Below are 17,889 nucleotides of genomic sequence, written 5' to 3'. Positions count from 1 at the left end.
TACCTCTAACGAGCCCTCCCGCCGGGTCGGGAGCACCCCACGACCCCCACACACTGATTACGGCATAGTAGCATAGGCTACAAGTAGATAGTAGCATCTAAAATATCATTAAATCAGCAAAGTCAAGACACCAGATGAAAGATACAGATTCTTGTGATAAAAGCGACCATTATCAGATTTTTAAATGTTTTAGCAGGGAGAAAAGATAGAATCTATTAGCTAACACGTTAGCCAAAATACACGCACTATCTAACTCCATCAGTTTCTTACTCCTCTCAGGTGGCTATCACCCAAATTCGGCGTCGAACTAATAGATTTGATATCCACTAACCAAGAAAAAGCCTTTCTTCAGATGACAGTCTGATAACATAGTTCAATGGGACTGCAACACCATCATCAAGTTTGCAGATGACACAACAGTGGTAGGCCTGATCACCAGCAATGATGAGACAGCCTATAGGGAGGAGGTCAGAGACCTGGCCATGTGGTGCCAGGACAACAACCTCTCCCTCAATGTGATCAAGACAAAGGAGATGATTGTGGACTACAGGAAAAAGAGGACCGTGCATGCTCCCATTCTCATRGACGGGGCTGTAGTGGAACAGGATGAGAGCTTCAAGTTTCTCGGTGTCCACATCACCAACAAACTATCATGGTCCAAACACACTAAGACAGTCGTGAAGAGGGCACAACAAAGCCTATTCCCCCTCAGGAGACTGACAAGATTTGGCATGGGTCCTCAGCTCCTCAAAAGGTTCTACATCTGCACCATTAAGAGCATCCTGACTGGTTGCATCACTGCTTGGTATGGCAACTGCTCAGCCTCCGACCACAAGGCACTACAGAGGGTAGTGCGTACGATCCAGTACATCACTGGGGCCAAGCTTCCTGCCATCCAGGACCTCTATACCAGGTGGTGTTAGAGGAAGGCCCTAAAAATTGTCCAAGACTCCAGCCTCCCTAGTCATAGACTGTTCTCTCTGCTACCGCACGGCAAGCGYTACCGGAGCACCAAGTCTAGGTCCAAAAGGCTTCATAACAGCTTCTACCCACAAGCAACTCCTGAACAGCTAATCAAAGGGCTACCCAGATCCCTCTTTTACGCTGCTGCTACTCTCTGTTAATAATATATGCATAGTCACTTTACCTCTACCTACATGTACATATTACCTCGACTAACCGGTGCCCCTGCACATTGACTCCGTACCGGTACCCCCTGTATATATATTTTACGGCTGCTGTTTAATTATTTGTTACTTTTATTTTCTATTTTTTACTTAACACTTTTTCTATTTTTTCTGGTTAAGGGCTTGTAAGTAAGCATTGCACTGTAAGGTCCTGTTGTATTCGGCGCATGTGACAAATAAAATGTTGCTTTGTTCCATGTTCCGTTATTTATTAAATTCACTCCCTGTACTTGCTTCCTGACTCCTAGCGTCTGTGTTACAATCTACCTATGGGTGCCTTTTTTGTGAGGCATTGGAAAACCTCCCTGGTCTTTGTGGTTGAATCTGTTTTTGAAATTCATTTCTCGGCAGAGGGACTTTAGAGATAATTGTATGTGTGTAGTACAGAGATGATGTACTCATTTAAAAATCATGTTTAACACTATTGTTGCACACAGAGTGAGTCAATGCAACTTATTATGTGACTTGTTAGGCACATTTTTCCTCCTGAACTTATTTAAGGTTGCTATAACAAAGGGGTTGAATACTTATTGACTCAAGACATTTCAGCTTTTCATTTTTTATTAATTTGTAATTTCTAAAAACATAATTCCACTTTCACATTATGGGGTATTGTGTGTAGTCCCATCACACAAAATCTAAATTTTATCTATTTTAAATTCAGGCTGTAAAAWAACAAAATGTGGGAAAAGTCAAGGGGTGTGAGTACTTTCTGAATGCACTGTATATATTGTATATTATAGCGTTCTGAGCGTTGATCAACACTTGGAACGCAATAAGTGGGTAAACAATAATTAAATAACTACAGAGACTGGCAAGTAGACACATTTACCTCAGGACATTTACTTTCTCTAGTTAAATAATTCATAATGTGTGCTTGATTATACATGGAATATTTTTTTAGATAATGACAACAGACAGGTATTCCTGAAGAGTTAACAGTCTGATCATGGTTCGATATCTGATAGCCATGGAACATTGCCTGTTTTTGCTACCTGTGATTGTGTGATGCCCACCACCTATTGCGCTATATTTACATTTACCTTTTATTTTGGAGCCCGATAAATTCATTTCCTCCATGTTTTGACATTAAATCACAACAAATATATATTTATAGGTGTGTCCAAACTTTTGACTGGCACTGATATATATGTATATATATACACACACATGATTCCATGTGTGTTATTTAATATTTTTGATGTCTTCAATATTATTCTAAAAACTTAGAAAATAGGTGTGTCCAAACTTTTGACTGGCTCTTATATATATATATATATATATATATATATAACCATGCTACATGGTTCCCTCCATGTAGCATGGAGGAGGAGGTGTGGGGGTGCTTTGCTGGTAACACTGTCTGTGATTTATTTATCATTCAAGGCACACTTATCCAGCATGGCTACCACAGCATACTGCAGAAATACGCCATACTATCTGGTTGCTCTTACTGAGACTATTATTTGTTTTTCAACAGGACAATAACCGAACACACCTCCAGGCTGTGTAAGGGCTATTTGACGCTAGAATCAATCAAATCAAATCAAATCAAATTTTATTAGTTCAATAACATGGTTAGCAGATGTTAATGCGAGTGTAGCGAAATGCTTGTGCTCTAGTTCGACAATGCAGTAATACCAACAGGTAATCTAACTAACAATTCCACGCTAACTATTACACACACACGACAAGTGTGAAGGGATAAAGAATATGTACATAAAGATAGTATGGATGAGTGGTGGTACAGAACGGCATGTGATGCAGTCGATGGTATAAGAGTACGGTATATAATATGAGATGAGTACTGTAGGGTATGTTAAACATAAAGTGGCATAGTTTTAAGTGGCTAGTGGTACATGTATTGCATAAGATGGCAAGATGCAGTAGATTGATATAGAGTAACAGTATATATATGAGATGGGTAATGTAGGGTATGTAAACATTGTATTAAGTGGCATTGCTTAAAGTGGCTAGTGGTACATTTTTACATAATTTCCATCAATTTCCTTTTTATAAGTGGCTGGAGTTGAGTAGTATGTTGTGGCAGCGGCCGCTAAATGTTAGTGGTGGTGTTTACAGTCTGATGGCTTGAGATAGAGTCTGTTTTTTCAGTCTCTCGGTCCCTGCTTTGATGCACCTGTACTGACCTCGCCTTCTGGATGATAGCGGGGGTGAACAGGCAGTGGCTTGGGTGGTTGTTGTCCTTGGATGATCTTTATGGCTTATCCTGTGACATCGGGTGGTGTAGGTGTTCCTGGAGGGCAGGTAGTTTGCCCTGGTGATGCGTTCTGCAGACTCATCCCTCTGGAGAGCCTTACGGTTGTGGGCGGAGCAGTTGCGCGTCAGGCGGTGGATACAGCCCGACAGGATGCTCTCGATTGTGGATCTGTAGAAGTTGTGAGTGCTTTTTGGTGAGCAAGGCGATTTCTTCAGCTCCTGAGGTGAAGAGGCCGCTGCTTGCGCCTTCTTCACAACGCTGTCTGTGTGGGTGGACCAATTCAGTTTGTCCGTGATGTGGTACACCGAGGAACTTAAAACTTTCCACCCTTCTCCACTATGACCCGTCGATGTGGATAGGGGGGTGCTCCTCTGTCTGTTTTCCTGAAGTCCACAATCCTCCTTGTTTTTGTTGACGTTGAGTATGAGGTTATTTTCCTGACCACACTCCGAGGGCCCTCACCTCCTCCCTTAGGCGTCTCGTCGTTGTTGGTGATCAAGCCTACCACTGTAGTGTCATCCGCAAACTTGATGTGCGGTTGGAGGCGTGCATGGCCAGCAGTCGTGGGTGAACAGGGAGTACAGGGAGGGGCATGAACGCCCTTGTGGGGCCCCAGTGTTGAGGATCAGCGGGGTGGAGATGTTGTTACCCTACCCTCACACTGCTGGGGGCGGCCCGTCAGGAAGTCCAGGACCCAGTTGCACAGGGCGGGGTCGAGACCAGGGTCTCGAGCTTGATGACGAGTTGGAGGGTACTATGGTGTTAAATGCTGAGCTGTAATCGATGAACAGCATTCTCACATGGGTATTCCTCTTGTCGTCGCCGATGGGTTAGGGCAGTGTGCAGTGTGGTTGCGATTGCGTCGTCTGTGGACCTATTGGGTCGGTAAGCAAATTGGAGTGGGTCTAGGGTGTCGGTAGGGTGGAGGTGATATGGTCCTTGACTAGTCTTCTCCAAAGCATTCATGATGACGGAAGTGAGTGCTACGGGGCGATAGTCGTTTAGCTCAGTTACTTAGCTTTCTTGGGAACAGGAACAATGGTGGCCCTCTTGAAGCATGTGGGAACAGCAGACTGGATAAAGGATTGATTGAATATGTCCGTAAACACAACAGCCAGCTGGTCTGCGCATGCTCTGAGGAGCGGCTGGGAATGCGTTGGGCCTTGCAGCCTTGCGAGGGTTAACACGTTTAAATGTTTTTACTCTCGGCTGCAGTGAAGGAGAGCCCGCAGGTTTTGGTAGGGGGCCGTGTCAGTGGCACTGTGTTGTCCTCAAAGCGGGCAAAAAAGTTGTTTAGTCCTGTCTGGGAGGCAAGACATCCTGGTCCTCGACTGGGGCTGGTTTTCTTTTTGTAATCCGTGATTGATCTGTAGACCCTTGCCACATACCTCTTGTGTCCTGAGCTGTTGAATTTTCGACTCGATTTTTGTCTCTGTACTGAGACTTAGCGCTGTTTGATTGCCTTGCGGAGAGAATAGCTACACTGTTTGTATTCAGGTCATGGCTTCGGTCACCTTTGCCCTGGTTAAAGCAGTGGTTCGGCTTTTCAGTTTTCACGCGAATGCTGCCGTCAATCCACGGTTTCTGTTTGGGAATGTTTTTATCGTTGCTGTGGGTACGACATCGTCAATGCCTTCCTAATGAAAACTCGCTCACCGAATCAGCATATTCGTCAATATTGTTGTTGGACGCGATGGGCACATATTCCAATCCGCGTGTGAAGCAGCACGAGTTTGAAGTGTGGATTCAGATTGGTCGGCCAGCGTTGACAGACTGAGCGCGGGAGCTTGTTTGTTTGAGTTTCTGTTTGTAGGCAGGAATCAACAAATGGAGTCGTGGTCAGTTTTTCCGAAAGGGGGGGGGGGGAGGGGCCTTGTAAGCGTGCGAGAATTAGTGTAGCAATGGTCCAGTGTTTTTTTTCCAGCCCTGGTAGCACAATCGATATGCTGATAGAATTTAGGGAGTTTTGTTTTAGATTAGCTTGTTAAAATCCAGCTACGATGAATGCAGCTCAGGTGTGTGGTTTCCAGTTTACAAAGAGTCAGATTAAAGTTGTTCTTCAGGGCACTCGATGTGTCTGCTTGGGGGGGAATGTATACGGCTGTGATTATGATTGACGAGAATTCCCTTGGTAGATATATGCGGTCGACATTTGATTGTGAGGAGTTCCTAGATCAGGTGAACGAAACGACTTGAGGTTCTTGTGTGTTATTATGATGGTCACACACTTCTCGTTAATCATAAGGCATACCCCGCCCCTCTTTTACCGGAAGATGTTTGTTTCTGTCGGCGCGATGCATGGAGAAACCAGGCTGCTGCACCGACTCCGTTAGCGTCCCTTGAGTTAGCCATTTTCGCGTGAAGCAGAGCACGTTGCAATCCTGCATGTCTCTCTGGAATGTACCCGTGCTCGATTTCATCAACTTATTGTGCAAGAGCTGGACATTGGCGAGTAGTATGGCTAGGGAGTGGGCGATGTGCCGTCTCCGAAGCCTGACCACGAGACGCCCGTTTTCCCCTTTTTCGGCGTCGCCGCAGGTCGCGGCTGGATCAGATCCATTGTATTGTGTTGAGGCAAAACACTGGATCCGTTTCGGGAAAGTCATATTCCTGTAGGAACGATGGTGAGTTGACGTTAATCGTATATTCAGTAAGTTCCTCCGACTGTTATGTATGAACTAAGATTACCCGGGGTACGCGATGTAAGAATAACAGTTAAAAAACAAAATACTTGCATATTTTCCAAGGAACGCGCAAGCGAGCGCTGGCATCTTATCGGCGCGGAACGTAGAGTGATGGAGTGCTGCATCAGATGACCTGGCCTCCACAATCACCCGACCTCAACCCAATTGAGATGGTTTGGGATGAGTTGGGTCTAGTAAGATCTAGTAAGCTAAATGATCAACTAAAGGCTTTTTCATGAACATTTTTAAGGGCAGCTCTGGCGCAGCTTTTCCTTGAGGGCAAAACCGCTCAGGCCTCYAATAAATTATCCAAATTGGTTAAGGTTAGAGTTTGAGATTGGCTTAAGTTTACGCAAAAGGAAATCGATTGGCAACCGTGTGTTTACACACTCCAACATCACRCTTGAGCCATCTCCTTCAATAGAAAAATGTAATTCCATGATGATGGATTTTATTATAAAACAGCATTAAGAAGATGTTCTGCAGTTTATTACATTTCATAGATTGTTAGATATATAATATCTATGTTATATGTACAACCAGTGTAATCTATACTACTACTTCAACACAATACAAACATTATAGATAAATTGAGATACATGTACAATGGGAATCAAATCAACAGCCTTGGCTACTGTATTGACAATATCCTATTCTTATTATAACAAAGTTTCAACAGCTTCACTCTTATGGCTTGAATACTTAACCCATAGATTACTGGATTAAGAATGGGAGGGAATATCAAAAAGTAAAGTGACATAAACACTTGAGTTCTGTAAGGTAAATGACTTGTGTCAAATCGGCTTTGCAATATTTCAAAATAGCAACCCACAAAGTAGTTGATAATAACAAACAGGTGTGGAGTGCAAGTTCGCAGTGCTTTGAGCTTGGATTCTTTGGAAGATAATGCACAGACTCTCAGGACATGTGCATATGAGTAAATTATCATAACTAACTGTGGGAAACTATACAAAACCAAAGAGATTAATCCTATTATGTTCACAACAGACGTATTTGTACAGGAGAGCTTTATAAGTGAGTAACTGATGCAGTACAATTTATCTATAGTTTTATCACAAAATCTCAGTTGACAAGTTATTAGGAAAAATATGAGAAATGCCACCAAAGGGTAAATCCAGGTGAATGCTACAAGTTTATACACTTTTGTCAGAGACATGATGGTGTGATACCGCAGTGGATGGCATATAGCAACATACCTATCATAAGACATCACTCCTAAAATTGTAAATTCAACAATAGCATATGTATGTATACAATAGATCTGTGTTCGACAGCCGGCTAGAGATACCTCACTAGGGTGGAAAGCAAAATTTTTCAACAGTGCTGGCAGCAACGCAGTGCTACCATAGAGACCATTTGCTGCCAAGTTACACACCAGGAAATACATTGGTTGATGCAATGTTTTCTCAGTGTAGATTACTCCAATTATAATGACATTTTCAGCAACAATGGCAATGTACAAAATAAGGAAAATGCTGAAGTACAAATACTTAAGATCCTCCATTCTAAAGTATGCAGACAGTATGATGGATGATACTGTTGATGAATTTTCCATCACCTGAAATGTATTTCTTCAAATACTGTAAGAAAAGAAAAATGCTTAGATGTTAGAGGTAATGTCCTAAATTTAGCTATAAATAAATGTCTTGTTTTTAAATTGTATTATATGCTTTATGTGAAATGTCTATAATAAGTAGTGGAGACTGGGGACAATTGTTTCACAGGTCAGTTGTAACAGGCTACACAGTACATAACTCAAATTAGAAACTACTTAGAAAGCTGTTATTCAATAGTATGATCCATGGTTATATCTCTCATGRCTAAACATATTTGTATTTTTTTTGTTAATCCATACATTTTTGGGGGTTTTATTGASAACATTTGAGGCTAAAAACAAATATATATTTTTGTCACCTTTCTTTTTGTATTATTAACCTGTGAAAGATCATGTGTTTAAACATATATGTCACGTTCTGACCTTAGTTCCTTTTTTATGTCTTTGTTTTGGTTTGMTCAGGGCGTGAGTTGGGGTGGGCATTCTATGTTGTTTTTCTATGTTTGTATTTCTGTGTTTGGCCTGGTATGGTTCTCAATCAGAGGCAGCTGTCGATCGTTGTCTCTGATTGAGAATCATACTTAGGTAGCCTGTTTTCCCACTATGGYTTGTGGGTAGTTGTTTTCTGTGTCTGTGTTTTACCATACAGAACTGTTTCAGTCTCGGTCATCCTCATTTTGTTTTGTCATTCAGTGTTCAGTTGGTTTTCATTAAAATGGACACTTACCACGCTGCACARTGGTCCGYTCTTTCATACTCGTCATCAGACGAGGACGAGTACCGMTACAATATACGTTTTATGATATAGTAAGATAAGATATTTTGATAGGTATAGTTGAMGACAATAATTATTGTTGTATRTTCTCACAAGACTAAAAAGTAAAGGCTCCTATGCTTGTGGTTAATTGTAAGGTAGTGTTAGAACTTACCCCTTACATAAAATGTTATAGTGTATATAGACACATCCACATATTTATATCAAATTGCACTTGTTTACGTCAACAAACTAACAAACAAAAAAACTTTTTAACATTAAAACAAAATATAACATTTTGGCAACACATTTTATTGCCAATACATGCCTAAAAGATCATATGAAAATATTTTATGTKAATTTAATATATTTTCATCAATATSAGTTTCAAATCATAACATTGGTGAATTACTCTTCATGTACACCATTAAAGACAGTTACAACTGTCTCATACTTTTACAACAAACCTTATTGGGGTTATGAGGTTTTTCAGACTTTGGGTCTTTAAGCCAGAATTGTAACAAGTTCACATTCAGCATAGGTCTCTAAATGGTACTATTAGTTAGCAGACAAATCTAAGTTGTTTGTGTGACTATTAATTAAACAGTGTGTGAGTAAATATATACACAACTCAGCTCTTGCAATTTCTACCCTGTAGCATCATTTTGTAGACAGAAATTAAACATTGGAAACATAAAATCATTCACCTTTGTACTTGTATCGCCCCACCAGTTGTATGACCTGAATTGAAGAGCTTATGAACTCTTTAAATCTGATCTCCTGTCACACCAATGATGAGACGTGATGTTATGAAAATCCCTTTAAATTTCCTTAGTGTGAAAACTGGAAGTTCTGTTTCAGTTTCGAAACTGGAAAGAAAATCATTAATACAATTGAATGGCCCCAGTGAACCACCACTGTTGATTAAAATGAAATGATCGTAACTAAATCAAACAGATAAACAGGGAATACATCAACACAAATTCATCCAATGAAGGCCTTTAAAATTAACTATTTCAGGAGAAAACAAACAGAGATATTCAGAAAATAAATAAACAAAACATAATTGTTCATCTGATTTACCTGTTTCTGAGAGTCCCTATCTATCCAAGCCAAACACTCTTCTTCAGGTTGCCAGAAGTGTAACATTATGATATTTTTGCGCATGGCTTTTGTAGACTACATGATGGGAGTCACAAGGTAAAAAACAACAACATGGTGATGTGCATGATGGGAGTATAAGGTCAAAATATGGTGATGTCACCTATTTGTCTTGCACATTTTACTGACATCAAGTACACCCCACAGTACACCAGCTGTAATTTGTATGTCCCTAGACAGCCCATGTCAATTACAATGGTTTTCCAAAACAAATGAACAAATGATGTGGGGCAGATTTTGTTCAACATTTAACTGTGTAATACGTACAACAACACAGGTTTACCTTTTAGTTAGAGTTTAAGTAATTTGTTTTCTATATTTTTTTTATCCTAGCTTGTTGCACAATTGTAAAAGAATTTGCACAGCTTTTATAGACATTTTTTACAATCACGTAAAAAGGGTCAATCTGCAATTGCTACATCCATTTTTGGACGTTTATATTACTGATATATATATATACCTTTTGTCTTTTGAAGAATATCACTCATGAGCTTAGTTCAACTGTCTTACCCAATCAGAACCCATAACATGTTTTTTTTTACTGCATTGTTTGTAAACAATGTAATTGTAAACAAACACTGTATTGCCTCAAAACAAGGTTAAAACTAAAATATTGATCTTATGGCTGGTCAGTCCTTGCATCCATAGCTCTGTCTATGAATTTGATAATTCTCCAGACGGAATTKCTCTGCTGTTTACCAAATCAGCAATGCGGTGGCGGCTTTGTTATTGTTTGAACAGCAGACTGACCCTTTTACGCAGAACCAGCGACGGAAATGATGCAGGTGACTTGCATTCATTTCTACCACGTGCAGTTTATGACCTTCAGTCTGGTTTTCTAAAGTCCAACTCTATCGAATATGTTTCTGAAAATGTACATTTCTGAACACTTACAGTGCATGTACATTTTAGCATATCTAGAGCGACTTACAGGAGCAATTAGGGTTAAGTGCCTTGCAGATGTTCACCTAGTCGGCCTGGGGATTCAAACCAGTGACCTTTTGCTTCTTGCTGCTCCAATTTTTGGGGGGAGGTATGATATTTATTTCTCTAACTTTCTCACTCATCATTATTCACAATTAATTCATGATTATCCATAATCATGGCAGCATCCACATTAATGCAGAAATGTTTAGAAACATATTATATTCTTATTGACAATAAACGTGCCCCAAAATGACACAATATATTATATACCATWCATTTTTATTGGGCACAACATAATTTGAAACATAACCAAAACAAACCGCAAATGCATCCAACATGTTTGTTGTCACAAGCATGATGTAGTCATTGCGCAATATGGGATCAAAATGCAATACACTATAAATGAATTTGTCCAAATACTTATGACACCTTCAAATGGGGGACATTCATTTCAAAACGGTAAAACAGATATASTACCATCASAAAGTATTCACACACCTTGACTTTTTCCACATTTTGTGGTGCTACGAAGTGAGATTAACATGTATTTAATTGTCTTTTTTGTCAATGATCTACAGAAAATACTCTAATGTCAAAGTGGAAGAAAAAWTMTWACATTTGGGAAAAAATCATTAAAAAGTAACATATCTTGATTCAATAAGTATTCAACCCCCTGAGTCAATACATGRTAGAATGACGTTTGGCAGCGATTACACATGGGAGTCTTTCTAGGTAAGTCTCTAAGAGCTTTCCACACCTTGGATTGTGCAACATTTYCCCATTATTCTTTTCAAAATTCTTCAAGCTCTGTCTAATTGGTTGTTGATCATTGCTAGACAACCATTTTCAGGTATTGACATAGAGTTTCTCAGTTTTCTCCTATCACAGCCATTCAACTCGGTAACTGTTTAATAGTCATCATTGGCCTCATGGTGAAATCCCTGAGTGGTTTCCTTAATCTCCGGCAAAATTTCAACTGGACAAATTGCTCAGTTTACRGAGCCTGGCTCCTAGTAATTTTTGCCATTTATGGCAAATTCAAATCCCAGGTGAGATATTGTTTTTGTTTTTTAAATGTAGAATTACATTTATTGTGATAGTGTTGAGACGGGAAGTGCAGCCAAAACCTTGTACAGTGGCTTGCAAATATATGCAACCCCCCTTGGCATTTTTCCAATTTTGTTGCCTTACAACCTGGAATTAAAATCGATTTTTGGGGGGGTTTGTGTCATTTGATTTACACAACATGCCTACTACTTTGAAAATGCAAAAAAATTATAATTGTGAAACAAACAAGAAATAAGACAAAAAAACAGAAATTGAGTGTGCATAACTATTCACCCCCCCAAAGTCAATACTTTGTAGAACCACCTTTTGAAGCAATTACAGCTGAAAGTCTCTTGGGGTATATCTCTATAAGCTTGGCACATCTAGCCACTGGGATTTTTGCCCATTCTTCAAGGCAAAACGGCTCCAGCTCCTTCAAGTTGGATGGGTTCCGCTGGTGTACAGCAATCTTTAAGTCATACCACAGAMTCTCATGGTGTTTTGGTGATGAGATTCTCATGGTGTTTTCGGGGTGATGAGAGGTGTTGGATTTGCGCCAGACATAGCGTTTTGATGGCCAAAAAGCTCAATATTAGTCTCATCTGACCAGAGTACCTTCTTCCATATTTTTGGGGAGTCTCCCACATGCCTTTTGGCTAACACCAAACATGTTTGCTTATTTTTTTCTTTAAGCGATGGCATTTTTCTGGCCACACTTCCGTAAAGCCCAGSTCTGTGGAGTGAATGGATTAAAGTGGTCCTTTGGACAGATATTCCAATCTCCGCTGTGGATCTTTGGAGCTCCTTRAGGGWTATCTTTGGTMTCTTTGTTGCCTCTCTAATTAATGCCCTCCTTGCCTAGTCTGTGAGTTTTGGTGGGCYGCCCTCTCTTGGCAAGTTTGTTGTGGTGCCATATTCTTTCKATTTTTTAATWATGGATTTAATGGTGCTCCGTGGGATGTTCAAAGTTTCTGATATTTTTTTATAACCCAWRCCTGATCTGTACGTCTCCACAACTTTATCCCTGACCTGTTTGGAGAGCTCCTTGGTCTTCATYGTGCCGCTTGCTTGGTGGTGCCTCTTGCTTAGTGGTGTTGCAGACTCTGGGGCATTTAAGAACAGGTGTGTGTAGATATACTGACATCATGGGACGGATCATGTGACACTTTATTTAACTAATTATGTGACTTCTGAAGGTAGTTGGTTGCACCAGATCTTATTTAGGGGCTTCATAGCAAAGGTAGTGAATACATATGAGGGAATACATATGCATGCACCACATCCAATTAAAAAATATATATATATAATTTTTTGAAACAAGTTATTTTTTCACTTCACCAATTTGGACTACTTTGTGTATGTCAATTACATGATATCCAAATAAAAATCAATTTAAATGACAGGTTGTAATGCAACAAAATAGGAAAAATGCCAAGGGGGATGAATAGTTTTGCAAGGCACTGTAAATGAAGATTACAAATATATATATATGATGAGGAGCTTCTTGGAGAACCTCTTGCAGGACGACACATAGTGTACCTGTTCTTCTTTTGTTGTCGCCATGGTGCTGTAACGGCAGGATGAGGCTGATCTCTCCTTTTAATTTTGTAAATATTTTTAGTCATTATTTTTTTTAATGAATTAACATTTTGATCATAATTTGGTCATTTTGATGATCCAAATCAGTTAGCTATTTAAGATAGTGAGATAGTTAAACTGGCTAGCTGTAGGACAGATTTTTTGGATGGCCGTGACAAAGGCTTGAAGGGGAGAGAAGACTGAGGACCGCAATAGCTRGTGGAAGCGGCAACTTAATTGTGATAAGCTATTCTAACCATGAACATTGTATAGTGAGCTTCCAGCACCTTTGTGGCTACTCTTAAGTAGCATCACCGAAGTGGGTGCTACAGTGTGTTAGTGGAGAGGAGTGGCTATCCAGCTAACCATCTACAAAGCAGGAGMACAGAGAAAGTGAGGGGACAGCGAGGTGCATTGCTAATGCTGTGGACCTGACTGTCTCTATTTTTATGATATTCTGTATGCTCATGGATTTCAGTTTGTATTGACTGCTACAGTTAATAAGTGTAATAAAAACTTGAACTTGAAAACATAGGCTACTGCTACACAGGGGTGTAGTGCTGCCAGAGRGCACCTGAGCAATGCTGCGTCACTTCTCAAAATGTTGCTTGTACCAACAAACGGGTGTGATCATTCTACAGTGGTCCCTGCAGCMTARGCTCAAACCGGTGTGATTAGAACGCTTATTTAGAACGTCCAGCTTRGATTCATGCAACAGTCAGCATTTTTTCACAAACATTTTGCACAAACACAGTCCTTACAAAGTCATGTCCTGAATGTGACCAGTTTATTTTTGGATTGGCTATGAAAAGCCAACTGACATTTACTCCTACACTCTAAAAATAAAAGGTTCCTGGAGTATTCTTTAGGGGTTCTTCAAATTGAAACTGTGGGGGAACCCCTATAAGTTCTTTGAAGAATCCTTGAAAAAGGTTATTCGAAGCACCCCTTATAATGGTTCCTCTAAGAACCTTTTGGGGTTCATTTTATTTACTCCCTGTCCACCCTCCCTCCATTATAAAAAAATATTTTAATAATGAAAATATCGACTATTGATTWAAATAATTCATTGTGATTTAATATTTACATAACACATTACAAAATTGCTATTTACATTTTTTTTAAACTTGGAAAGTCAGTTAAGGACAGATTCTTATTTACAATGACGGCCTACCCCGGCAAAACCCAAATGACACTGGGCCAATTGTGCACCGCCATATGGGACTCCAAATCACAGCCAGATGTGATACAGCCTGGATTCAAACCAGGGACTGTAGTGATTCCTCTTGCACTGAGATGCAGCGCCTTAGACCGATGCACCACTCGGGAGCCATGACCAATATGACATATACAGTGGGGCAAAAAAGTATTTAGTCAGCCACCAATTGTGCAAGTTCTCCCACTTAAAAAGATGAGAGAGGCCTGTAATTTTCATCATAGGTACACTTCAACTATGACAGACAAAATTATTTTTAAAAATCCAGAAAATCACATTGTAGGATTTTTAATGAATTTATTTGCAAATTATGGTGGAAAATAAGTATTTGGTCACCTACAAACAAGCAAGATTTCTGGCTCTCACAGACCTGTAACTTCTTCTTTAAGAGGCTCCTCTGTCCTCCACTCAGGAGGCTGAAGAAATGTGTCTTGGCACCTAAAACCCCCACAAATTTTTAAAGATGCACAATTGAGAGAATTCTGTCTGCCTGTATCACCGCCTGGTACGGCAACTGCACTGCCTGCAAACGCAGGGCTCTCCAGAGGGTGGTGCGGTCTGCCGAATGCATCACCGGGGGCAAACTGCCTYCCCTCCAGGACACCTACAGCACCCAATGTCACAGGAACGCCAAAAAGATCATCAAGGACAACAACCACCCGAGCCACTGCCTGTTCACCCCGCTATTATCCAGAAGTCGAAGTCAGTACAGGTGCATCAAAGCTGGGACCGAGAAGCTGTTTTTCAGTCTCTCTCTCAAGGCCATCAGACTGTTAAATAACTTAGCTCATTAGAGGCTGCTGCTCTATATACATAGACTTGAAATCACTGGCCACTTTAATAATGGAACACTAGTCACTTTAATAATGTTTAAATATTTTGCATTACTCATCTCATATGTGTATATACTGTATTCTATCCTATTCTACTGTATCTTTGTCTATGCCACTCTAACATTGCTTGTCCATATATTTATATATTCTTAATTCCATTCCTTTACTTTAGATTGTGTGTATTGTTAGATATTACTGCACAAGCATTTCGCTACACCCGCAATAACATCTGCTAAACACGTGTACGTGTACGTGACAATGAAAATTGTATTTTATTTGATAAGTATTTGGCGTAACCTTGAACAATAAGACACTAACAAAAGTGGGGGTCCTCTGAAAAGGAGACTAAGCTGCCGACTAGAACTAACCATAAAGGACGGCTAGAATCAGCTGACTGAAAATGGTCGTTTTAACAGACCCTTTCTTTTCGTAAAATCACATGGATGTGTGTGAAACGTAGGATTTTGGCATATATGCGAAACGAGCCTTTGGAATTTTGTCTAACGTTACTAGCTAGTCGACTAGTCAAGGATGCATCATGCAAAATTGGCACACTACATTTGTGGCAGACCAAGCGGAACAAAAGTAAGGGCGCATTCCTCTGCCAGGTGTTGCTGGCGGATGTCAGATCTTACAACACTTAGACAGGTATTTTACACATCATCTAACCACATCATATGTTATTGCAATCTGGTGCCCGACGGCACAGTCGATGACGTGGCATTTAACCATTGATTGATGCATGCAACGTCTGAGCAAGGGAACGTGACCTATACCTTAATTTTGGAGGTTTAAAATATCCTTCTGGTGGCCAAGTTGACCTATTTTAAGAAATGACATTCCGTCATATTGCCAACAGATAAAGAGCTGTGAATCGATCAGTGGTTCACCTTGATGGGCTTTGCAACAGTAACAATGGGTGATGTGTAATGAAACTAGGGTGCGCGTGCCCTCGGTAGAATGTTGTAGTTTTTTGGGGAGAACGTTTCTCTGCAATCATCAGGTAATGTCCCTGGAATAAGCCGGGAATTAGACAAAAGCCTCCAAGGTACCATGACAGAACGTTATGAGAGCGTCCTATAAACGTCCTTGGGGATGTCCCCAGAACAAACCGGATACAAGACAACAGCATCCAGGGGACCATGACAGAATGATCTAAGAACATCCTATAAACACCCTTGGGGACATCCCTGAAGAAAAATGGGAACTAGACAAAAACCTACATGCGACCATGACACAATGTCCTGATGACTTTAAGCAACCATTCAGTGACATTCCGGGGTTATCCTAAGGGCACATTTTTGTTTGCAGGGTTAATACTTGGGCATTGTATATTTAACCGGCAGAAAATGTATGTCAGGTGACGGCGGTACGCTAACCCAATGTTAACTTTTATGTCTTTACCCAACCTTAACCTCACTGAAACTTTACCTAACCCTCATTCCTAAACTTAGCCTTAACCCTAAGCTAACATAAAATAAATGCCTGAAACTACATGCCCCACATTCTGGTCATGACAAGAAAAAAAAACAGTTGGGGGAGGTTCTCTTCTGCAATGTTTAACCAATCCAGTAAATGTCGCCTTGTTGATATTCCTTATAACTTCAGGCAGTAAGCTAGCAAACGTGCTCTAACTATAGCCGCCATATGTTTCACCGAGGGCTGTAAACGGCGAGGTGCACATCCAAAAGCGGAAGTCGCGACATCCTCTCTTCCTTTTCCCTTGAAAATCGTGGCCTTAACCTTCATTTATTTCAACCCCTATCTAAACATTCAAGTATTCATTTGTTATATCTGTATGCATTTTGTCCATTGTTCTAGTGGATAGACCTTATAGTTAAAGAGAAAATAAACTAACTAAATAAAAAATKATCTAATCAACAATYMAATTATTTTCAATTAACTCTGCAACMTTTCCTGCGATTMACTTTTTCACAACTACCACCAGTTTGGTGCCAWAACATTTACAAGAAAGACATACTGACATAGTAAAAAAATACTGGAGTCTGGTGTAGTGGTAAGCCCACCACACTGTGGACCACATATACCCCTTGCGTTGGTATATATCCCGTCTTAGCCCTTTCTCTTTGTCTCCTTCTGTATCTGCCTCCCCTCTACATTCCAACMATCACTGTCCATAACAACAATAATATATCAAGTGGTGTTTGAAATGWTTGATACCCTTGATAAAGATGAGAAATAATGACTGTATAAAATAATTAATTCAAATATTGAGCTATTTTGTAAATGAAAAAAGTCAATGAAATMATATTATTTTATACTAATACAATTGCTTAGAGAAATAGATTTTGTTTAACAAGTAATATACAGTACCAGTCAAAAGTTTGGACACACCTACTCATTCAAGGTATTTTCTTTATTTTTACTATTCTCTACATTGTAAAATAATAGTAAATACATCAAAACTATGAAATAACACATATGAAATCATGTAGTAACCAAAAAATTGTTAATCAAAATATTTGATATTTTAGATTCATCAAAGTAGCCACCCTTTGCCTTGATGACAGCTTTGCATACTCTTGGCATTCTCTCAACCAGCTTCACCTGGAATGCTTTTCCAACAGTCTTGAAGGAGTTCCCACATATGCTGAGCACTTGTTGGCTGCTTTTCTTTCCCTCTGCGGTCCAACTCATCTCAATAGTGTTGAGGTCGAGTGATTGTGGCGGCCAGGTCATCTGAT

The 17,889-nt window shown here is 40.0% G+C and overlaps 1 protein-coding gene across 1 annotated transcript in view; it reads right to left on the bottom strand.

Annotated features, from left to right (window-relative positions):
- Positions 1–7,668, bottom strand: part of LOC139029536 (olfactory receptor 4B13-like) — an 11,026-nt gene extending 3,358 nt beyond the window's left edge. The window contains exons 1-3 of the mRNA XM_070449744.1: positions 6,759–7,668; positions 4,063–4,140; positions 3,465–3,670 (exon numbers count right to left, since the gene is read on the bottom strand). Coding sequence (XP_070305845.1) covers positions 3,465–3,670; positions 4,063–4,140; positions 6,759–7,668 — 1,194 coding nt within the window. The remainder of the gene's footprint in view (positions 1–3,464; positions 3,671–4,062; positions 4,141–6,758) is intronic.
- Positions 7,669–17,889: the final 10,221 nt, after the last annotated feature.

Source organism: Salvelinus sp. IW2-2015, linkage group LG20, assembly GCF_002910315.2.
Source record: "Salvelinus sp. IW2-2015 linkage group LG20, ASM291031v2, whole genome shotgun sequence".
Classification (NCBI taxonomy): domain Eukaryota; kingdom Metazoa; phylum Chordata; class Actinopteri; order Salmoniformes; family Salmonidae; genus Salvelinus; species Salvelinus sp. IW2-2015.
This window is presented reverse-complemented; position numbering and strand designations above follow the sequence as displayed.